The 25,157-nt window shown below is 35.7% G+C and overlaps 1 protein-coding gene across 3 annotated transcripts in view; it reads left to right on the forward strand.

Annotated features, from left to right (window-relative positions):
- RTKN2 (rhotekin 2) overlaps window positions 1-25,157 on the forward strand; it is an 80,334-nt gene that overhangs the window by 38,255 nt on the left and 16,922 nt on the right. For all 3 annotated transcript variants that reach the window (XM_037495897.2, XM_054689956.1, XM_054689955.1), the window contains 3 exons: window positions 6,020-6,114; window positions 14,199-14,305; window positions 15,238-15,369. In XM_037495897.2, coding sequence (XP_037351794.1) covers window positions 6,020-6,114; window positions 14,199-14,305; window positions 15,238-15,369 — 334 coding nt within the window. The remainder of the gene's footprint in view (window positions 1-6,019; window positions 6,115-14,198; window positions 14,306-15,237; window positions 15,370-25,157) is intronic.

Here is a 25,157-nt window from a genome sequence, read left to right on the forward strand (position 1 = left end):
ATGTATTGAAATGATGCTATTCTTGAAGTAAAGGATACTCAAATGGTTTTAGTAGCTGCTGAGATTAAATTACAATGTCACTCCTAAAAGTAAAACTAAAAAGTTTCTTCATTCTCTTTTTCTCCTTTTCTATGCCTCCCACCATTTCAGATGTTTTTCTTGATGGACTGAAAATACATGTAGACTATCCATATAGTATTCTAACTTAACAGTTTCATAACCACCTTGCCCCTGTGATTTTGCTTTTTACCTTTCTCAGTTATCCACCCCATGATTGTACGTTAGATCTTGTCATTACTAAAAATTGCAAACTCTTTAAAATCTTCACAGTAAGTATTGTACTCCATCATCCATCTTCCACATGTACAGCTTGCTCCCTTCTCTATGCTGACTGCAGATTAGCTTAAACTCCATTATTTAACATTTTATTCTTTTCCTAGCATTTCATTTTGGTGTCATGCTTGGAAAAATGGCAATGTTGGTTAAATCCTACTTTTAGCCACTCTGCACCTGTACTCATGAGGAATAGATGAAAAAAACTGGAGAAACACAGTCATATTGACTAGTTTCACTGGTTTTCACATGATTACTGATTACTAATCTTAAGTGTGTTCTCCGTATGACTGAGCAATCCTACCAAGTTTCCATAACCTTCCACTTTACTTCTCTTCCAGTCAGTATTTCATATTGTGTTATTCTTTTTCTGAAACCCTCAATACCCTCTCTCCCCTTCTCATTCAAAGCTGATACCTTTGTTTTCTAGATCATTGATATTACTGAAGCAATCAGAACAGAATTTGCATATCCTTATCTACCAGTCTGCCTGCATTTATCTCTTTATATATTGTTTCCCATCCTTGTGAACTGCCTTTGGTTCATCTGTGCACTAGACCCCATCTTCTCAATGACTCAAAAGTGGCTCCTACACATGTTCCTTCCTCTCTTCTACACATTTTTCTTCTGCATCATTTACACAAATATTTGAATTCACATTTTTACTGTCCCATTTCACAGCCATCCTTTAGAAAAAATTTGTGTCTCTACTTCCTCTCCTCATTGTCTTTTGTATCATTTCAGTCAGTTTTCGTCATGTTATCTCTGTCCCACCCTACAGAAATGGCTCTTGTCAAGGACAACAGTGATCTACATATTGCCAAAGCCTACATATCACATGTTACTGTTCTTCCTGGACCTTTCCATATTGTTTAACAAAATGATCATTCTCCTTGAAACACTTTTTGAAATGTACCTGTTAGGTTTTGCTTCTGCCTCAGTGACTATTCCTTGCCTACCTCCTTTGTTCATTGCTTTTCAAGGTAATCTGAAGTGATAGAGTGCTTACATATCAGTGTTTGATATTCTGACATTCTTTGAACAGTAGTTATATACTGGTAACTTCCAAATTCAATTCTCCAGTATCCATCCTCTCTTAACTCCAGAGTCATATATCCAGCTCTCTGCCCTACAACCCATCTGGATATCAAAAACAATCTTAAAGTTAACTTGTCCAAAAATAATCTGTTTCCCATATGCATGCTTCTCTCAGTCAACCTAATTTCATTAATAACAATTCCATTCTGAAACTCCCTGATGACGCAAGGGGTTAAGACGCAACCTGTGAAGCTGTCTGCAGCCTCTGTAGCATGAAGTGATCCCCGGCCAGCCAGGGAGCAACCCACATGGCGCAGCAGACCTCTCCTGTCTCACCCTCCCGCTATTCCCCTCAGCAGTGTATTTCAATAGATCTGCCTGTTCTGTTCCCCACTCTGTCTCTGGTGAATCCTCTCACACACGCCCCTCCTCTGGCTTGTACTCCAGCTCTTGTATGCATAAATAAATAAATCTTTTTAAAAAAAAATCCATTCTTCCAGTTGTTCAGGCCCAAAACCTTGGAAGTGTCCTTGTCTTACTCTTTCACAGCCCTGCCTACACTGATTCAATTTTAAGACTGTATCAAAAATCTTACCACTTCTCACTATCCCAGCAGCTTCCACCCTATTCTATGCCTGCATCTGCTCTTGACCAGTCAATTGTAGTTGCTTTCTGGTTGGTATCTCCGTTATTCACTCATGATCCCTCTGGTCTGTTCTGCACATGATAGCCAGAGGGATTATTTGACAGTAGAAATAATATCACAGCAACATGTCTCTGTCAAAAATTTGCTTTCCATCTCACTCAGAATAAAACCCAGTGTCTTTGTCATGCCCTAAAAAGCACTACAGTGTGAAGGGCCTGTACCTTTTCTACCTCTTAAACACCTCTCTCCTCTGTCCTTCACTGACCCTCACTTTATTCCAGCCACACTGGCTTTCTTGTCAGACACCTACCATCATTTTCTTGCATCACTTATTGATATTCATTGATGATAATGTATTCCTGAACATACCATGTTCTTTTCTACCATGCCAGCAGGGAGTCTATTTCTCAGTATTTTGAGTAGAAAAATTATAATGTTGTTCCATAAAGCTTGCATATCAGTGATGAATTATGTTGAGGTAATGCTTGAGCATGTTGCTTCCTAACCAACAAACAACTAATAGGTGGTTTTGTGTGTAGTAGTATTTGGTCTTCCATTGTAATTGCTGTTCTCAACTGTTTTGATTTTTCTTCATCGTTTTCTTTAATACTTCCTCAACTTTTTGGTGGGACTTTTTTTTGTGTAACAATAGGCAAAAGTAAGAGCTAATGATGAAAGACACTATAGATACTTAACAGCATAGGTGAGTAATAGCCAAGAATGGCCCCCACTGAGTATGAGGCTAGTATCTCTTATCTCTGGCAGCATTGAGATTTGATAATACTTTGTGAACTTTTACAAAAGTCTACGTATGAGGCTGATATTAAACTAATTGTATACAGAACATAATGTTAAATTTTACTCATGTATTGTTTTGTTAAAAAAAATTTGTTGCACTTTTAAGACTAAACTTAAGTTTTCCTATATAAATTAACAATTTTGGGGTAATAAGAGAGCTCTGGTCTATGATGGTTATATATTAAAAACAAGAACTATTCTTTTGAGTATGTCCTTATTTATTAAAGAAGTGCATGTATGCAGTGTGTATTACTAATTCATTGAAGTTTTAGTAAAAGACAAAGTTTATATCACCTGGCACAATTAATAAAAATTCCAGACATCTCTCTTCAAATTTTGTCTGTATTTCTGTTTTGTTATTTTTTTCTAACGTAGTCTTTGATATTATGAACATTTATATTTTACTATTTTGGAAAATAATAAAACTGAGAACTCTTGAAATGAAGATTATTAGCAGAGAAAATACAACTATTACTGAATAAAATGCATTTTATCACCACAAAGTACCATGATAAGAACTTAATCAAAATTTTTAGATCTTCAACCCAAATGCCCAAAAATAGATGACTGGATCAAGAAGATGTGGTACATATATACCATGGAATATTACTCAGCAATCAAAAAAGATAAACACATGCAATTTGCAGCAACATGGATGGTGCTGGAAGGGATCATGCTCAACGAAATAAACCAGAAAGAAAAAGAAAAATACCGGATGGTCTCACTCATAGCAGGAATCTAGAAAACTTAAATAAGGGACCGGGAAAAAGAATAGCTATAAGAAAGAAAAAATCAAAATCAACATACAACTATGAACTGGAGACACACTATGGGGAGGGGGGCGGGGAAAGGAGGGAATGGGGTCAAAATAAGGGGGTTGCAATTGTATGGGGAATATAAAAATAAAATTTAAAAAAAAAAAAGAAAAAAAATTAGATCTTTGGCAAGAGACTATTTTAACACAAGCATAAAGGGGACCTCAGTGACAAAAATGGAATTAGTAATGAAGTTTTCTATTTTCATCCTATAGATAAAATCCCTAAATCTTTGAAGTTGGCATACCAGAAGAAGGAGATTGATTACTTCCTTTGGGAAATAAAGATGAATCAGATTGCATCATTACTCTTTTTATTAACTTTCTTTCATGATTTCCCATCACAGTTAGAATTAAATCCACTTTCAAAGCTCACAAAGATTTGAGTGTCTTTGCCAACCTTATGCTGAACCATGCTTTTAGCTTGCTCTCTGTTTCAGTCATGCTGCTTTCAGAGTTAAGACAAATAATTTGTAAATATTCTTAAGATAAAATATCATAAACATGCTAAATTGACTAATTTATGTTGACTGTAATCTTTCATCTATAAACCTCTTAAGTGTGGGGGGTGTTTTTAATTTTTCATTGTGGTAGTATATATAACAATATTTACCATGTTAACCATTTTTAACTGCAGGTTCAATGTCACTAAATGCATTTATAATGTTGTGCAACTATCGCTACCATCCATCTCCAGAATATTTTCATCTTCCTAAAATAAATTCTACCCATTATGCAATAATTTTCTGTTTCCCCATCCAACTAGCTGCTGGCAACCTCCACTCTACTTTATTTCTAGGAATTTGACTATTCTGTCATATCTGCCATATTATGTCATATTTGCCATATCTGTTCTTTTGTGACTGGCTTATTTCATAGAATGTCCCTTTAAAAAATTAAGATGACATTGGTTTATATCATTGTATATGATTCAGAGGTATAGGATCAGATCTCTTTGCGTGTATGTTACCACACCACATCCAATACCAAGATATCCATAATCCTCCACTGTAACCCATAGAAACCTCTCCCACCTTTTTTTTTTTTTTTGCTCCCCACTGGTAACCTCAATTCTGTAGTCAGATTTCTAAGGATTGTTTTTGGTTTGGTTTTGTCTGACCATTTGTTTTGTTTCTCATTATTCTACATGTAAGTGATACCATCTGGAATTTTGTTTCTCCTTGTGATTTATTTTGCTTTGCATAATCACATCCAGTGTCTTCCATGTTCCAGTGTCATCATAAATGGCAAGAGTTCATTTTCATAGCTGTATAGTATTCCATAATGTATTTATTCCACATCTTCCTAACCCATTTCTCTGTCCTTGGGTACTTAGGTTGCTTTCATAACTTGGATATTGTTAGGTGCTGCAATGAACAGGGGAGTGTATAATATCCCTTCAAATTAGTGTTTTTGCATTTTTTGGATAGATACCATAACATCTATATGTCAGTAAATTGAAAATCTAGGAAAACTGACACATTTTTAGATGTATAGCACCTGCCAAGACTGAATGAAGTACAAATAGGAAATCTGAACAGACTATTTACATGCAAGGAAATTGAAATCATAATTGAAAATCTCCTCAAAAAAACCCAAAAATTCAGGTCCAGACAGGTTCATTAGTGAGTTCTACCAAACTTTCAAAGACAAACTAATACTTATCCTTCTCAAACCTATCCCCAAAAAAATTGAGCAAGAGGGAATGCAAACACATTTTATGAAGTCAACGTTATCCTGATACCAACAGTAGACAAGGACACCACACACAAAAAAAAATGTCTTTAAGGTTCATCCATGTTGTAGCAAGTGTCAGAATTTCATTCCCTTCTAAGGATGAATAATATCCTATTGTACATATATACCTCATTTTGTTTATCCTTTCATCCCTAAATGGATACTTGGGCTTCTCCTATTTTGCTGTTTTGAGTAATGCTGCTATTAACATAGGTGTACCTATATCTGAGTCCATGCTTTAAATTCTTTTTAGTATATACCCAGATGTGGAATTACTGGATCATATTGTAGTCTTATCTGTTTTTTGAGGAACTACTATATTGCTTTCCATAGCAGCTGCACCATTTTAAATTTCTATCAGCAATGCACAGAGGTTCTAATTTGTCCACATCCTGTCAACACTTTTCTGTTTTTGTCTTTTTTTTTAGAAGCCATCCTAATGGGTATGGAATGGTATCTCATTTTTGATTGCATTTCTCTAATGACTAGTGATCTTGAAGATTTTTAAATAATTTTATTTGCCACTTATATATCTTTGAAAAATATCTATGCACATTTTTTAACCTAGTTGTTTATTTTTTGCTGTTGAATATAAAATTAGTTTATGTGATAGAAAACATACTTGAATATTTAAAATGTTTTCTTTCTTTTAGTGGTGCAAAGTATAATTTGCTAGCTTATACTACCCTTACCTTGGAAAGTGCTGAGGATAATTTCAAGACCCATAATCTGTTTATTAATGGAAATGGTAGGTATATTCTATATTTTACTTGTTACATATATCAGTGTATATGTGGTTACAGTAATAATTTCTAATTTTAATATGTTCCTCTGAAGTTGATATTGACTTAAATACAGTGCAGGCCGGAATGATTCATGGGGGACCTTTCAAATATATTTATCAGTGTTGCAAAGATCAGAGGAATGTATATATTTTTTTAAATTACTGTTTTCTTAGTCTTTGACTAAATACCCAGAAGTGACGTTGCTGAACTATATGGTAGTTCTAATATTTTTGAGGAATCTCCATAGTGTTTACCACAGGGGCTTGACCAGTATGTATTCCCACTAACAGTGCACTAGGGTTCCTTCCCCAAATCCTCATTAGCCCATTGTTTCATGTCCTTTTGACAATAGCCATTCCAGTTGGTGTAAGGTGAAAGTTCTGGATAGCATTCATGCAGGATACTTTTTACAAGCAAAAAGAAGTTTGGCAGTTTAAATAATTTTCTCCTTAAATAGTAAAGATATAATTCACAAACTTTCTTCTGCTTTTATTGGCTCTTGGAAATCACTTATCAACATCACTTTTGTGATGTTAACCTGTCTCTTTATCATTCATTTTCTGAAGTTTCACTGTGATATAGGTATAGAATTTAACTTTATTTATGCTTCTAGTGGAACTCCTTGAACTTAAAAAAAAATGTTGATTAATGTCTTTTATTAGTTCTGGACAAGATCTCACACATCTATTGCAACAGTTGCAGCTCCATTCTCTTTTTCTTCTTTTAGCATTCCTGTTAATTGAATGGGAATCCTGCTAATACTGTTAGCTTATCTCACTGTCTCTCTTATGTCAACTACTATTTATTATACACTTATCATTTTATCTGTCTGTCTGCAATTTTTCTGGATATTTTATTACTTTTTTTATTTCCCTCATTTTCTCTGTGGCTCTCTTATCTTCTGTTATACCCGTATACTAAATTCTTCATTATAGGTATTGTATGTCTCAGTTCTAAAAGTTCTTTTTTTTTTAAAGATTTATTTATTTATGCATACAAGAACTGGGGTACAGGCCAGAGGTGCGGGGGTGAGAGGATTCACCAGAGACAGAGTGGGGAACAGAACATGCAGATCGACTGAAATACACTGCTGAGAGAAGCAGTGGGTGAGTCAGGAGAAGTCTGCTGCATCATGTGGGTAGCTTCCTGGCTGGGGATTGAACTTGTGTTGCAGTGGCTGCAGATAGCTTCATAGGTTGCGTCTTAACCCCTTGCACCATCAAGGAGGCCCAGCCCTGAAAATTCTATTTGACTTTTCCTAATTTGCTGTGCTGCTCTGTTTTCTTTGTATACACTGTTCATGTTATATTTTAGGTTTTTATTAAAAGAATATGCATAGGGTCTCCCCGGTGGCGCAGCGGTTGAGCGCTGGGTTGCAAGGCTGCCCGCGGCCTCTGCGGCGCCGGTTTGATCCCCTGCTGCTCCCCCCCACCGGAGGAGGGTCCCACATGGCGCGCAGACCTCTCCTGCCGCCCGCTGCTCCCCTCAGCAGTGTACTTCGGTCCTTCTGCCTGCTCTGCTCCCTGCTCTGGCTCTGGTGAATTCTCTCACCCTCCCGCGTTTCTGACTGTACCCAGTGCATGTATAAACAAAAAACAAACAAACAAATAAATAAATAAAATAAAAACATGCCTCTATTTAAAAAAAAAAAAAAGAATATGCATAGCTGTTTCATAACTTATGACTAATAATTCAGATAAATAAAGTCCAGGTAAGTTTCTGTTGAGTTTTTTCTTCTTGTTCTTACTCATAGTGTCTCATTGTTTACATGTCTGCTGATCTTTATGCATTTGTCATTATAATTGGAAGTTTTTAGGAAAAAATTAATACTTAATATTTCTGTTTTGCTTCTGGTAGGCACTGGGGGAACTGTCAGTTTAGGTCCAATTTCTTCAAAGACCATGTCTGGATCTCTGCTATACCCACAGTGTATTCTGGGCAGAGCAAGGATTTTTCACCATCACCATGTTGGTAGTTACTTTGGGTATCAACTTAGTATAAGGAAACCCCTCCAATGCTTGACATTGCTCAGCCCCTAAACATTAACTTCTGTTTTGCTTCCATCTTCTTGCAGAATTATTGGCAAATGCTATCAGGAAAGACTCCACTTTCTTTTTTTTAAATAACAATTTTTTTTAAAAGATTATTTATTTATACAAGCACTGGGTACAGTCAGAAGCACGGGAGGGTGAGAGAATTCACCAGAGCCAGAGCAGGGAGCAGAGCAGGCAGAAGGACCGAAGTATACTGCTGAGGGGAGCAGCGGGCGGCAGGAGAGGTCTGGAGAGCAGCCGGGGATCGAACAGGCGCTGCACAGGCTGCGGGCAGCTTTGCAACACAGCACTCAACCGCTGCGCCACTGAGGAGGCCCAAAAGACTCCACTTTCCATGATCACTTAACTCACTGGCTCTCATTTACCCTCAGATTTGTACTGGTAATAGCTTTGTTACCTCTTTGGAATTAGGGGCAATTTTTAAAATATATTTGACTCATCATTCTCAGTGAGAGGACTGATTTGAATCATCTAGCCTTCTGTCATCCAAAATTTGAAGTCTATAAGAATTAGCATTATCAATTTAATCTGAAAATCTAGCAAATAAAGGTTGTTGTCATTCCATTTGTATCAGTTCTCTAGAATTATCAATATTACCACCATTTGTTGAGTGCCTATTATGTTATATCAGACCTTTGTCTATGAAATATTCAGTCTTAAAAAAGGAAAAAAAATCCCACAATGTGTGGCAACATGGATGAACCTTGAAGACTTCATGGCAGATTATAAAAAAGTGCCATAGTGACAGTACCTCATGAAAAGAGAAGAGAATCCTTTAGAAATGACTAAATTCAAGCCAAGGATTTCAGAGGAAATAGCCAGTCACAGAAGGACGAATACTGCATGATTATGCTTACATGAGGTATCTAAAATAGCCAATCTTAGAAGTAGAGGGTAGAATAGCAGGTACCAGGGACAGTGGGAGGGTGAAATGGGGAGTTGCTAATCACCAGATGTAAAGTTTCAGTTATACAAGATGAGTAAGTTTTAGGTTGATGAATAAGTTTTAGAGATCTGTTGTTCAACATTGTGCCTGTAATTAACAAATAATACTCTGTTGTACTCAAATATCTATTAAGAGGGTAGAACTCCTATAAGATGTTCTTAACATAATAAGATATAAACAAACACATCTTTAAAGTAGTTGATATTCTTATCCTCTGTGAGATGTTCTTATAAGGAAACATTTCAATAAAGTGGTTAATAGTGGAGACTGTGGCGCCATCAGCCTTAGATTCATGTTCTAGTTCTACTACTGATTAGTTCTGTGACCTTCACAAGTTCCTCATTTTATTACCACTTACATTTTACAGATGAGTAAAATACAGCTTAGAGAATCTAACGTGCTAGGTTATGTAGCTGGCAAGTGATTGAACCAGACTTTAAATAATCCAGGACAGGCTGTGCTATGCTTTCTGGTCAGGCATGATTAGTATTAAAGTACCCAAAGTCTCAAAATACTGTCATTGTGTGAATAGTGGAATTGATGATGAAAGGCCCCATTCTTTCAACCAAATCATCTGAAAAGTTGTGGAAAGGAATAAAATTCACAAAGGGAGCGTCAGTTTTTAACAGTGATTCCTCAGTTGTCCTTAGTGTTCTGTATTACTATATTCTCCTTTAACAAAATATTCATGGTCAAATAAGCTTGGGAACAGTGTGGTATAACTTTCTTAGAGAAACAATACAGATTAACATATTAAAGACTATGAAAATATCTGTATTTAAACCTAACACCTCAAAACTGTGGGTATTAGAACTTAAAGATTCAATTGAAAAATTTCAAGAACACTAACCTGTATGCCTCTTTTTATGTGATAGATTATTTCCCTAAACATGTGTATAAATTGAAATTTTGAAAAAAGAAAGTTTGTAATTAAAAAGAAGCAAAATTTTATACAGGAAAAATGCTATCCTCTAATTTTTTCATTGATATAAATATATTAACATAATAGGTTTTCTTAAATAAAGTATCAATGTCAGGCAAATTCTGTAAAATCAAAAGGAAATGCAAGCATTTTGAAAATTATAATTCAGTTATTGTTGCTAATTGAAGGGAAAGTCAAAATGATTTATTAAGATTTATATTTGTCATCAAGAAATTTTTATACTTTTTATAAAGCAATGAAACCACATTGTGAAGATTGACTCACATGGAACTGAGATGTTATCTGGATTCTTTCTCCTGCCTGTGTTTTGTTTTTTTTTTTGTTGTTGTTGCTGCTGTCATTTAAAAACTCCATTTTGTTCCCCATTTGAACCAACAGATGAATTAGATAATGTCTTAAAGTAATGAAAAGTCAGACTGCCCTTTCACTTCCTGTTTCATCTTGTTCTAATATCTCCCTTGGTTAGAAAAAAAGAATTAAGTATTTTGATTAAATGTGTTGCACAAGGACTGAGAGACAGCACTAAGAAATGGAAAGCATGTGGTTTGGGGCATGAGACTGCCCTGGATATGAAATTATAAGAAGTATCCATTATATGTCAGACATAATGGTAGAGGTCATAGATTCATTATCTTACTTGCTTTTCACAACCTTTCTACTTAAAAAATAGGTAGTATTTTTAAAATGAGAAATTGATTTTGAAATAGGTTAAGTGACAGCCTACATGCCATATTTCTTGTCAGGGATAGAGAGAAGCAGCTGTGATTCTGTATTTTAATGCACAGTGGCCCCAGGTTGGAAATAACAGGTGATTACAGGGTATATGGCAAGGGGGCTGTGGAGCCAGAACTTCTATATCAAATATCCCTTTCAAGAACTACAGTCAGTAAAGAATGTTCATGGCATGCCATGAAATCTGAACTGATTTTTACCAAAGAGGCCCATTGTTATATGTTCTGTTTAGGTTCTAGGTTTATTATTGACTGACCAAATTTCATGAACTGGTCTGAAAAACCAATCATCATTTATGACTCCATTTCTTTAGGGAGTGCATCCTAAGTTAAAAACAACTAACTTAGAGATATTTAGAACCCAAACCATTCATACGTCTGAAATTACTTTATAAAGAAATTTGCTTTCAAACTTTAATCACAGTTATTTCAGATATAGTACTCAGATGTATGCTTATAGAATGTTTATATCATTTCCTGCCTATTTTAGGCAGATTCTCATGTATTTATTTATATCTGCTCTTTTAAATCATTGCCTGTATTGTATTTATGCATTTATTTCTCCCAACTTAAGCCTTCTTTTTTCCTAAAAAGCAGTAACTTTAACAAGATATTAATTTAAAAGATTTGAATAGTCCCAGACAATTTGTTGTGTGCTATTCTGTAGTAGTGTGCTGGGAGTGAAGTTGATAAAAACTTTTTTTTGTTTGTTTTACTTAGTATTTTTTGTGTAGGCTGATCTTTTTCCTTTAATTGATGTATCAAACCTTGGCTACATGGTATCTGTATATTAAAAAATGTATTTATACAGTTTTACAGATGCTTTACTTCTTGTGATTATTAAGAATTTTTGGTTAATAACAGCAACAGTCAGTCACTAGCCATTTTATAGGCACTACCAACAAGGATGCAGTAAAAACTTTAAAAATCATTTTATGTGATCTAGTGTGATCAGAGAGCATATTTTTGGTTTTTATTTGTATACTCATTCACAGAATAAATTATGTAATGCCCTCCTTCCATAATAATGTGAAGACAATATACATATCTGCATCATACATTAGAGTATCGATGTTTTTTGGAAAAAAATTTTAAGTACTAACCAACTTACAGAAAAGTTGTAAGTTGAATGCAAAGGTCTTTTTTTTAAATCCCCGCAAATATATATAAAACAAGTTCCTTACATGATGCTCCATTACTCCCAAATATGTTATTCCATAATTCCTATTAACAGGACACATGGCTACATTGCTGCAACTATCCAAGTCATTAAGTGAATATTAATACATAATTACCGTCTAATCCTCATAATCCATTCCAATGTTGTTCACTATCCCAGTGATGTCCCTGTGGCCAAAGGATATTATGCAAAGTCACATATTATAATTAATTATCATGTTTTAATATCTTAGAATCTTGACCAGTCCTTTGGTCTTTCCTTGGTTTTCATGATCTTGATACTTCTAAATTATTTTGTAGAAATTTCTTCAATTTGAGTTTGACTGATGTTTTCTTGGGATAAGAGTCAGATATGCATCTTTGGCAGAAATAGCACAGAAGTGGTGCTGGATTCCCATTGCATTCTATCAGGTGGCATATAATTTTGATTCATCCCATTACTGATGATGTTCACTTTGATCACTTGATTAAGGTGGTGTCTGCGAAGCTTCTCTGCTATACTTTGTTTCCACCTTTGTTATTAAGGGAATATATATTTTGTGCCTTTCAGTTTATTCATTGGTTTATTCATTGGTTTATTTATTTCACTGTGGGCTCCTGTTTTCCTACATTCAGTGCCTCATAATCTCTTAACATCATTATTTATTTTGAAGTTCAGATTGTCTCAAATTTGACCAGTGTGCCCATTCAAGACTTCTGTGTCTTTATGATCTGTCCTCATCATTTTTGAGTACTTCTTTGCTTAATGGCATAACAAGATATTCTAGGGTCATCATACACATTCCCTGCCCTTGCTCTGGAATCATCGGTTTCTGCAAGGAACTCTGGTTCTTTTTAATTGAAATAGTATTTAGAAGACATGATGTGATTCTACATATATTCACTGCTGTTCAGAGTGCCATTCTGGTATTGCTTTTTCTTACAGGCCTCTGATTAAACAATGCTACATACATACATATATACATACATGCATCATGCATGCATACATATTTGCATATATATTTTGTCTTGGTTTTCTTAATCTTATATATGTTGAAAACTGTAAGTTCACACATTCAATCCTAATTCAGAACTGCAGAATTCATTCTATTTCTTTTTTCTAACAGTGAGAAACCTTTTATCTTCCATGTTTTTTCTTCTTTAATCAGTCATCTTCAAAGCAACTATTCTCCTATCTCTGCTATATGGACTCTTTCCTTCTCTGCTGGGCTTCTAATATACCGCCCTGGACTGCTTCTTGCCCCATGTGGACACTCTGTGTCCTGCTCAGGATCTAACTCTCCATACCTGGCTGCCTTCACCTTTATTCCCTGTGGACATCTTCCTCAGCCTGCCTGTTTTCCGACACTCCGTGCCAGCTGCCCCTCCACTTGGATGCCCTTCTCTCTCAGCTTATGGCTCTGATATACTGTCTGGGTAACCCATGATAAATGACTTCCTTGGTCTTCTCAGAATCTGACTCTCAACCCAAATGTGGAGACTCCTTACTCTGCTTGGGTCCTCACTCCCCACACTAAACCATCCCCTGAACAGAGATCGCCCTTAGGCTCTAGACTGTGCCCCATGTGATTGCCCTCCTAAGCCCATTCAGAGACTGCCACCTCATGTGGGCAGCTCTCTTACTCTCCTCATCCTGCCTGGCCTCAGCACCCAGCTCTGGCACACCACAGTTTTTCCCCCAGCCTTTGTTACAGTTCCCTATCTTAGGGGGATCCACTTAATGATTTATAGCTATATTATAGCTATATTGTTCAACAAGTGAAGGGGAAGGAGAAGGGTGAAAGTGTTTATTAAATTTTTATTTTAAAGTTTTGCTCTGATGCATTTTATTCAGAAAATCACTGATAATTATTGTAATGCAAATCAGAAAAAATACAATTTAACATATAAAAATCAATTGTTAGAATGATTTTTACATTAAATGTGTTTACTTACACCTTCATTGATTAATAACTTTAAGCTTCAATAAGGGATCAAGAGATAACAGTTTCCATGTCTTTTTCAGGTGTAGTATGCTAGAAACTATTTAATATTCTTTCCTATTTTCTCTAACATAATTATACTATTGAATGAGTACTAGTGTTTGAGTTGTATGAACCTATACATATGTTCTTATATAAAGCAAAAAAAAATTTGTAAAATGAAAAAAATCAAATGTAATTGTAACTGGGCTTTTTTTCTCTCCTTTTAATAGAGGAGTCTTCATTTTGGCTTCCCTTGTATGGCAACATGTGCTGCCGATTAGTTGCCCAGCCAGCTTGTATGACTGAGAATGCATTTGCAGGATTTCTTAATCATCAGGTTGGAGGATTTCATATATCCTAAAATTATCACTCCAATTTAGATCTGATTATACAGACAATTGTTTGATCTTCTGATATTGAGAAGTATTTTTAAAGTTCTCAGTGGTAAACATAAAATATGGGGTTTGGGGGAGAAGAATTGGAGGTGAGAAGGTGGGAAAGAAAGGGTCTGATAGATACAGTTTTGATGACTAAGGAGCTATCTTTCCAGGTTTCTGTGCTTCATTAATAGCAGTAATAGAATAGTCAACAACAGAGGACTCCTTGTGGAAACTGATAAGGACAGCTCAACACCTTTCACATAAAGGCCTTTCTGGCAGTCAGCTTTTGGCATGGTTTAGGCATCTAAGCTTCCAAAACTGCCTCTGTGCCATCTCCTCCTGATTTATTTATAACCATAGTTATTGTATTCAGTAAATAATTAATTATGGGCTTCAATGAATCAATAGCTTTTTCTAAAAGATTCCATTAGGAGGAAGGAAAATTTGCATTCTTACAGGGCAGTCAACATTTTCCAGTGTTCTGAGAACAGTAAGAAAAAAATTATATTTTGAACAGTGAGAGTTATTTTTATAACTTTCCTGAGTCATTAGATGAATGCTGTGGAATTCTAAGCACTAATTTTTAATAGAATAGCTTTTCTAAAACTGCATTGATTTATGATTTTATGGTTGTAAAAGTTATGTGCTAATCATTACCTCCATTTTGCTTAGTGCTTTTCAGAATTTCAAGCTTTTCTTCTTTAATATTAACTCACTCTTTGCTTTGGGGCTACTGAGTCACTTACTGTACAGTATATTAAGGGGTAATTCTATCATATTTAAAGGAAAACCTAACTTCATTTTGATGATTTAAGTATTTTGTTGACTTTAAGATGATAATGATTTAAGGTTGATAGTTTCCTGAGTTTTTGTTTTTTTTTTTTTACAGCAAATGGTAGAAGGACTGATTAGTTGGAGACGGTTGTATTGTGTTTTGAGAGAGGGTAAACTCTATTGTTTTTACACTCCAGAAGAAATTGAAGCTAAAGTAGAACCAACTTTAGTAGTGTCCATTAACAAGGTAAATGAAATACTCTTTTGGAAATAAAGATGTAACATTTTATGAAGTTTATTTTCTCAACAATATTGTTACCATCTTGAAAAGGCAAGAACTGTTAAAATTGGATAGTTCGTAACAATAATTTGATCTTTTCTTTTTATTATGGAACTTATAGAGGAAATCCTGTACTATATTTCCTAAAAAAACTTAGTCATTGGAAATCTGTACCAGTTAATAGATTTTAAAGCAAGGACTGTAACTCTACATTAACAGGACATTTGAATTTTTCATGAATTTTAAGAGATTATATAAACATAAATGATCGTTCATGTTACAGTGATGCTCATTCTGGTTAATATTCAAATGCACCCATTGAAAGATATTTTTGGGTGTACTTTGTGATTTCTTGTGGGATTGATAGGCAATTGTCCAATATTCAGTTCAGGACAGAATATGCTAACAGTCCAGTTAGAATACATGAGTACTTAACACTGCTTTTAAAAAGTAGTACTGTACCACCTAGACAATCTATCAAATATATATATGTGCATGTATTTATATATGCATACAGTGGTTTGATACAAAGGAGACTATTAAGTTTAGTTACATTTTTCACCCAGAAATCTATAATGAAAACTTTTCATTCAGGCAAACTTATTTATTTTATTTTATTTTTATATTTCCCTTACAATTACAACCCCCTTATTTCGACCCCAATTCCTCCTTTCCCTGCTCCCCCGTAGTATGTCACTGGTTCATAGTTGTTTGTTGATTTTGATTTTTTCTTTCTTATAGCTTTTCTTTTCCCTTTCTGGTCCCTTATTTAAGTTTTCTAGATTCCTGTTATGAGTGAGACCATCCGGTATTTTTCTTTTTCTTTCTGGTTTATTTCGCTGAGCATGATCCCTTCCAGCTCCATCCATGTTGCTGCAAATTGCATGTGTTTATCTTTTTTGAATGCTGAGTAAGATTCCATTGTGTGTATGTACCACATCGTCTTGATCCAGTCATCTGTTTTTGGGCATTTGGGTTGTTTCCAAAGCTTAGCTATTATAAATAGTGCTGCTATAAACATAGGGGTGCAGGTCTTTGGAATGAATGTATCTGTGTCCTTTGGGTAAATACCTACGAGTGGAATTGCTGCATCATATGGAAGCTCTATCTTCAGTAGGTTGAGGAATCTCCACACAGCTTTCCATAGTGATTGGACCAGTTTGCACTCCCACCAGCATTGCAGGAGAGTTCCTTTTTCTCCATATCCTCGCCAACATTTGTTGTTGCTAGTTTTTTTAATATGTGCCATTCTCACTGGTGTGAGATGGTATCTTATTGTAGCTTTGATTTGCATTTCCCTGATTACAAGTGATGTTGAACATTTTTTCGTATGCCTCTTGGCCATTTGTATTTCCTCTTTGGAGAATTTTCTTTTTAGCTCTTCTGCCCATTTTTTGGCTGGATTATTTTCTTTGTTTTTGTTGAGTCTCGTCAGCTCTTTGTAGATTTTTGTGATCAGTCCTTTACCATTAGTGTTGTGGGCAAAAATGTTCTCCCAGTCGGTGGGGTTTCTCTTTGTTTTGGTTATTGTCTCTTTTGCTGTGCAGAAGCTCTTTAATTTAATGTAATCCCAGCTGTTTATCTTTGCCTTCACTATCACTGCTTTGGGTGATGTGTCTGTAAAGATGTCTTTGAGGTGCATGTCATGTAGTGTTTCGCCTATATTTCCTTCTATATCTTTTATGGTTTCAGGTCTTACGTCTAGTTCTTTAATCCATTTTGAGTTGGTTTTTGTGCATGGGGTGAGGTAGTGGTCAAGTTTCATTCTTTTGCTTGTAGTGACCCAGTTTTCCCAGCACCATTTATTGAAAAACTTTCTTTGCTCCAGTGCATATTCTTTGTTCCTTTGTCAAAGATTATTTGACCATAAATCTCTGGGTTTATTTCTGTGTTTTCTGTTTGGTTCCATTGTTCCGTGTGTCTGTTCTGGTTCCAATACCATGCAGTTTTGATTATTATGGCTTTGTAGTATAGTTTGAAATCTGGGAGAGTGATGCCTCCATCCCCTTCTTTTTTTTTTCAGGAGGGTTTTGGCTATTTGGGGTTTTTGGTGGCTCCACATGAATTTCATCAATATTTTTTCTATTTCTTTGAAGAATGACATTGAAATTTTAATTGGAATAGCACTGAATCTGTAGATTGCTTTTGGTAGGATGGCCATTTTGATAATGTTAATTCTTCCGAACCATGAGCAAGGGATAGCTTTCCATTTCTTTGTGTCTACTTCTATTTCTTTTAACAGTGTTTATAGTTTTCTTTGTATAGGTCCTTTACTTCTTTTGTTAGGTTTATTCCCAAGCATTTGATTTTTTTTTTTTGTTTCAATAATAAGAGGAATAGTTTTCTTGATTTCTTCTTCAGATTTATTGTTTGTGTATAGGAAGGCTACTGATTTTTGTGCATTGATTTTGTGTCCTGCCACTTTACTAAACTGATTGATTAGTTTAATTAGTTTTTCTGTGGAGTTTTTGGGGTTTTCTATGTATAGTATCATATCATATACAAATAGTGATAGTTTGACTTCTTCCTTGCCTATCTGGATTCCTTGTATGTCTTTCTCTTGTCTTATTGCTCTGGCTAGAACTTCCAGTATTATGTTGAAAAGCAGTGGTGAGAATAGACATCCTTGTCTTGTTCCAGATCTTAATGGAAATGCTTTCAGCTTTTTACCATTGAGAATGATACTGGCTGTGGGCTTGTCATATATGGCCTTTATGATGATGAGGTATGTTCCTTATATCCCGAGAATTTCAAGGGCCTTTATCACAAATTGGTGTTGTACTTTGTCAAATGCTTTCTCAGCATCTATGTATATTATGGTTTTTAAGGCTACTTATTTTTTTGCACGATCTTAAATGTATCTTTTTATCCAAGTCTAGTTTATTACAGAATCCCTCCCCATTGTATGCATTCCTACTCTAGAATACTTGAATGGCATTTCTCGGGCAAAATGCCATGTTTTCTACCTCTAGAGGTACCTCATTGTTTCTAGCTGTTTTACTTTGCTTGTCTTTGGAATGGTTGAATTGAAGTAAATGATAAAATATGACCACCATGTCTGTTAACAGTGTATGTTCTACTTGTCTTTAGATTTTCCTTTCAAATAAAATATTAAGTAGTATGGTCTGATGACATAGATAATGGTCTACTAATCTATAAGGATTTGAATTAATTGTTACGATTGTTTTCAGTGGTAACATTTTGTCTTTTTATACTGCTTTTAGAAGTAGCACTACTTTTTACTGGAAGAATTCCTTCAGTGAGACTTTTACTATATAATTAAGTCCTCTTAATTTATTTGTTTTGTGTATTGCAAAGATTAGTTTCTCTTAAGTAATATACCTCAATATTGTAAAATAGTGAATTTATTTTAGTTTAGAAAATTAGGTTTATGAAATTATAATTCTATTTTTGGAAAATTAATATATTTTTATTACATACCAATTCTTATTTTATTTTGCTTATTCTTCATTTTGCTTTTCCCCACATTAGTCTTTTGAAAATGTTAGATGTGCAGGAGAGTTGAAGGAAGAGAGTAATGGATGTCTGTATTCCTTCACCTACATCTGTAGTAATCATTTTGCCACTTTTGCTTTCTCTTTAGAATGTATAACTTTTTTTTTCTGAGCTATTTGAAAGTGTAGCAAAGAGCATAACATTTTTTTCCTAGAAAATTTCTCCTAAAAACAAAGATATTTCCTTCATAACCCTATTAGTGTTACACTCAAGAAATTTACTGCTATATAATAACATCATCTAATATACAGAACAAATTGTCTCCACACTGTACTAATTTTTATCTGTTGTTTGACCCAGGACCCCCATCAACTAGTACAAATTGTATCTGGTTACCATATCTTTGTTTCTTTTCCATCTAAAGGACACATTCTTTTCTCTTACTGCCTTCCCCCGCCCCCACCTTGATATTTTTGGAAAACTTAGGCAAATCCCCAAATCTGTATTTAACCAATTGCTTCCTAGATTCAGGGTAAATATTTTTGACAAGAGTTCTACATAGGTAAATTTTTCTAACCTGTTCTTTTTACAAACTCAGTAGATAGTAAAAATGAAACCCTACTATTCTTTTCCCTTACATGTTGTGCAAATGAATATGGAAAGTCAAAAACCAAATTCAAATGTAATGTAAATAAATATTTTCAAAGTCATTTGTTTTACTTGAGAACAGTCTTCAAGGTATTCATTTCACCTTATCTCAGCCCTTTAAGGTAGGCAGAACAGGTAAGTCAACCCTGTTTTACAGGTGTATTATTTCTGTTTTACAAATGAAGAAACAGACTCAGAGATGAGATAGAACTTGTCTAGCTAGGTAAGTAAAATTATATGACTCACTCTTTTCCTAATGAATAGCAAAAAAATAGATAAAAATTCATAGACTACTTTTCTGTTTTCTCATAGACATACTGCTACCTCTGGCCTAGATTTAGAAGGCAAAATTAGACTTTTTCCTATCCCCATGCCTACTCTGAAACCATTTTGCAAGTAAAAAGTAGCTTTCAGGACCTGAAGACATAAAATGCGTTATCTGTAGACAATGACTTATGAATCTTTACCATTTAAATTTAAGAGGGACAATTATAATGGAACTCCTCTGTTATTGTAGCTAGTGTATCTATATTTTCTTGTCTCATGACAAGGGTCTAATTCCAGGAAAGTGGTTAACAGTGTTTCATGGTCTGACTGAATTGACCTTTTTTCAATTGACTCATTTTTCCTCATGGTAATAAAAGTTGACAGCCCAGCCACTGATGGGATTCTGTAGTCAATCAGTTCCATTATTAAGATGACTGAAATCAGCATACTTAGAAATCCCAGTGGTGATTCCTCAATTGACCGTTATAAATTCACAGAAAAATGATTAATCTAGTAATCTATATAGAATCAGCCCTAGACTGAAGGGACAATATGGGCTATATTTGACCCTGAGGATTGATGACATAAATCCTTCATTGTAACTTTTGTCTACAATGCATCCTCTAAAAAAGAACTTTAAGATTAAACCATGGGATAAGATTTAAGTTTGGGAAGATTAATATAATTTAGTTGCTGAGCTCAAAAGATTAAAGTGATAATAAAACCTTCCATTCTCTAGCATTGTGGTAGTGCCAGCTAAGTTTACTGTAATGCTGAATCCTGCCCTTTCTCTGTAGAAATTTTTCTCTTTGCAATTCCTACTTCAACTGCAGGATTCATCTGAATCCTTCTACTTGTTTAAAAACCTCACTCATAAGAATAAACACCATTGATCTCCTTATTTAATTGTTAATTATAATCTGACAAGAAATCTGTATGTTACTTCCAAAAACAACTGTCATATATTATATCCTATTAAAGTAAATTTTACAATTTTTTCTTAACTTATGAAATAAATTTACCAAAAAATTGAGAAACTATAGTGATCATTATACCATGTATACTAAGTAAATTTAAAAGTTACCATGTTGTCATATTTGCTTTTGTTTTGATCTTTTGTTAAACACTTCATATTTTATTTACATTTTAATCAGTTTCATGATAGTATAGATTGCATAAAATAAAATTCACCAATTGTAAGTTAGCAGATAATTTTGACAAATAATATACAGTTGTATAGTCATTATAGTAATTTATTATCATTTTTAAATCTTTTTTAATTAATTTTTTTATGTTTTACATCATTGTTCATTTTTAAACAATATTTGCTTCCCCCCCACTCCCTCAGGTGTTGTCCCCATAGAGTTTTCTTCACCAGTATACCCATGCATCATCACCTCAGTCCCCTGTGCTCCTCATTCCCTCCCTCTTATCCCTTTCCCTCCTCCTCCCCTGCAGTATGTGTCTGATTTATAATTGTCTGTTTTTGCTTTGTTGTGCTTTGTACTATTATTTTTTTACACTGATGTCTTATTTGGTTCCCCTATATTCCTGCTATAAGTAAAACCATGTGGTATTTTTCTTTTTTCTTCTGACTTATTTCACTGAACATAATTTCTTTTAGCTCCATCCATGTTGCTGCGAATAATGGCATGAGTTTATTTTTTTTGATTGCTGAACAATATTCCTTTGTGTATATATACCACATCTTCTTGATCTAGTCATCTATTTTTGGGCATTTGGGTTGTTTCCATTTTTTACCTATTGTAAACAATGCTGCAATAAACATAGGGGTACAGGTGTTCTTTTGAATCAATGTTTTTGTGTCCTTTGGGTAGATTCCCTAATAGTGGAATTGCTGGGTCATATGGTAGCTCCATTTTTAGTAGACTGAGGACCTCCAGACAGCTTTCCATAGTGCTCGGACCAGTTTGCACTCCCACCAGCAATGTAGAAGAGTTCCTTTTTACCACACCCTTGCCAACATTTGTTGTTGCTTGTTTTTTTTGATATGTGCCATTCTTACTGGTGTAAGGTGGTATTTCAATGTGTTTTTTTTTTAATCTTTTTTTTAATTAACTTATTTATTTATACAAGAACCGGAATACAGGCCAGTTGCGTGGGAGGGTGAGAGGATTCACTAGAGACATAGCGGGAACAGAACAGGCAGACTGACGACATACACTGCTGAGGGGAGCAGCGGGCGAGACAGGGGAGGTCTGCTTGGTCATGTGGGACCCTCACCAGCTGGCCGGGATCAAACCGGCGCTGTAGAGGCTGCGGACAGCTTCACAGCACTGCACTCAACTGCCTGCGCCACCAGGGGAGGTCCTCTCAATGTGGTTTTGATTTGCATTTCCCTGATAAGAACTGGACAAAAGACCTGAAACCAGGGCCTCCCCGGTGGCGCAGCGGTTGAGCGCTGGGTTGCGAAGCTCCTGCCGCCTCTGCAGCGCTGGTTCAATCCCCGGCTGCATCCCGGCCACCGGAGGAGGGTCCCACATGGCGTGCGGACCTCTCCTGCCGCCCGCTGCTCCCCTCAGCAGTGTACTTCCGTCCTTCTGCCTGCTCTGCTCCCCGCTCTGGCTCTGGTGGATTCTCTCACCCTCCTGCGCTTCTGACTGTACCCAGTGCTTGTATAAATAAATAAATAAATCTTAAAAAAAAAACAAAAAAAACTGAAACCATAAAATATATAGAAGACAATATAGGTAAAACACTGCAAGACATACGTCTCAAAAACATTTAAAGACTCATCACCCAAAGCAAAGAAAGTCAAGGAAAAGATAAACACCTGGGATTATATCAAACTGAAAAGCTTCTATACAGCAAAAGAGACATTAATCAAAACAAAGAGACACCCCACTGATTGGGAAAAAAATCTTTGCACTCCATACAACTGATATGGGACTGATCACAAAGATATACAAAGAACTCACACAACTCAACAAAAACAAAGTAAATTTACAATCCAGTCAAGAAATGGGCAGAAGAACTTAAAAGAAATTTCTCCAAAGAGGAAATGCAAATGGCCAACAGGCATATGAAAAAATGTTCACCATCCCTTATAATCAGGAAAATGCAAATTAAATCTTTTTTGTGGGGGCCTCCCTGGTGGCGCAGCGGTTGAGTGCTGGGTTGCGAAGCTGCCCGCAGCCTTTGCGGCGCCGGTTCGATCCCTGGCTGCTCCCAGGCCACCAGAGGAGGGTCGCACATGGCGCGCAGACCTCTCCTGCCGCCCGCTGCTCCCCTCAGCAGTGTACTCCGGTCCTTCTGCCTGCTCTGCTCCCCGCTCTGGCTCTGGTGAATTCTCTCACCCTCCCGCGCTTCTGACTGTACCCAGTGCTTGTATAAACAAAAACAGACAAATAAATTAAAAAAAAATATATTTTTTGTGAAAACATTTAATTTCTGTCTCTTAGTAAATGTCAATTATACAATAGTTATCAACTGTAGTATGTTCTCATTAGATCTCATTTCTTACTGTCTTATAACTGAACATTTGAAGTTTCATAAACTTACCTAGTTTTTGCTGACCTATTTTAAAACGTATCTCCATTATTGACACTTGATCTTTCAGTACTTCAACATGTCACTGTTTTTTTACTGATACAAAATAACAACTTTGTCATATTAGCTTGGAATATAACTTAGATTTATTTCTGAGCTTGATGTACAATGTTCCACTCTTTCACTTGTTTGAGTGAATGGTGTGCTGTGAAGTACAGTATAAAAGAATGTAAATAGGGCCTCCCTGGTGGCACAGGCGATTGAGTGCAGCGCTATGAAGCTGTCTGCAGCTTCTGTAGTGCTGGTTCAACCCACATGGTGCGGCAGACCTCTCTTGTCTCGCACTGCTGCTCCCCTCAACAGTGTATTTCAGTCAGTCTGCCTGTTCTGCTCCCCGATCTGTCTCTGGTGAATCCTCTCACCCTCCCGCACATCTGGCCTGTACCCTGGTTCTTATATAAATAAATAAATAAAAAGCATGTAAATATCTGTAAGAAAGAATGAAAATCTACAAAGTGAGACAATGACTAAGAAATTCATGAAACAATTTTAAATAGAGACATGATATACTAGATGCTAAAAATTTTTGTAAAGCTGTCTTTAAAAAAGTATCTTAATGTCCCAGGAACACATGAATAAAAATATACAAATTAGGGCTTCCCCAGTGGCACAGAGGTTGAGCGCTGGGTTGCGAAGCTGCCCGCAGCCTTGAAAGCGCCGATTCGATCCCCGGCTGCTCCCCGGCCACCGGAGAAGGGTCCCGCATGGCGCGCAGACCTCTCCTGCCGCCCGCTGCTCCCCTCAGCAGTGTACTTCGGTCCTTCTGCCTGCTCTGCTCCCCGCTCTGGCTCTGGTGAATTCTCTCACCCTCCCGCACTTCTGACTGTATCCATGGCTTGTATAAATAAATAAATAAATCTTTAAAAATACATATATACAAATTAAACTGGAAAACTACTACTTTAATGCAGTAGCTATTTTCTGTTTTTTATTGTCCACTCTTTATTTGTATAACTCAAAGGCCAACCTCCTGAATAGCCCAAATTCATAGGCTTTCTGGAGGCACTTTTGTTTTTTGTTTCTCTCTAACTCCTTTCTGTACCCCTGCTTCATTTTTGTTCTTAGAACATTTTCATGAATCATTTCTTTTATGAAGTCCCCAGCTTCTGGACTTTTTGCTCTCCTTGCTTTCTCGACACTTTCTCTGATCTCTTATCTGAAAAGATAGGGTCTCTTCATCTCCACCAGTTTCTCCCCATTCCAGCCCACCTGTGTGGGCTCCCGGAAATTAAAATTTTTTCTTTATTAAAAACATGTCTTACTCTAACCACTGCTAACCCTCAGCTCTAGTTTGCTGCAACCATGAAGGTCTGTTAAAGTGTTTGGCAAATCACAAGGGACTATGGTGATGGTTCCCAGTGCTGTGGTGGTGGGAAACTACACCTGAGGGGGGAGATCAAATATTGTTAAAAAATGAACAATAATGTGAAAATATAAAAATAATAATAATAAACATGTTGCTCAAATCAAAAATAGTCCACCTTCTGAGGATTTGTCCCCAGCATTTTTTATTTATTTCTTGTACCAATTGTTTATTTACTTGCTTATATATTTATATATTTTTCTCTTAATTACCATAAGGAAAATACATGTATTCATATCCTTTTTTCCCCAATGCCATCCCTTTAACCTCTTATCCCTTCCTCTCTATCACTTAACCTCACAGTCCTAACAATGTCCATGGTTTTTGAAAGTGTTTTACATTATAGAATTGTCTTCTGTGTAAATATCCAGTACTTTTTTTTCATTCTGACTTTGCTACTACATATAATTCTCTCAAATTTCCTCCATTTTGTTGAAAATGACTGCATTTC

Source organism: Talpa occidentalis, unplaced genomic scaffold (assembly GCF_014898055.3).
Source record: "Talpa occidentalis isolate TD23 unplaced genomic scaffold, MPIMG_talOcc4v2.1 talOcc4.8, whole genome shotgun sequence".
NCBI lineage: Eukaryota > Metazoa > Chordata > Mammalia > Eulipotyphla > Talpidae > Talpa > Talpa occidentalis.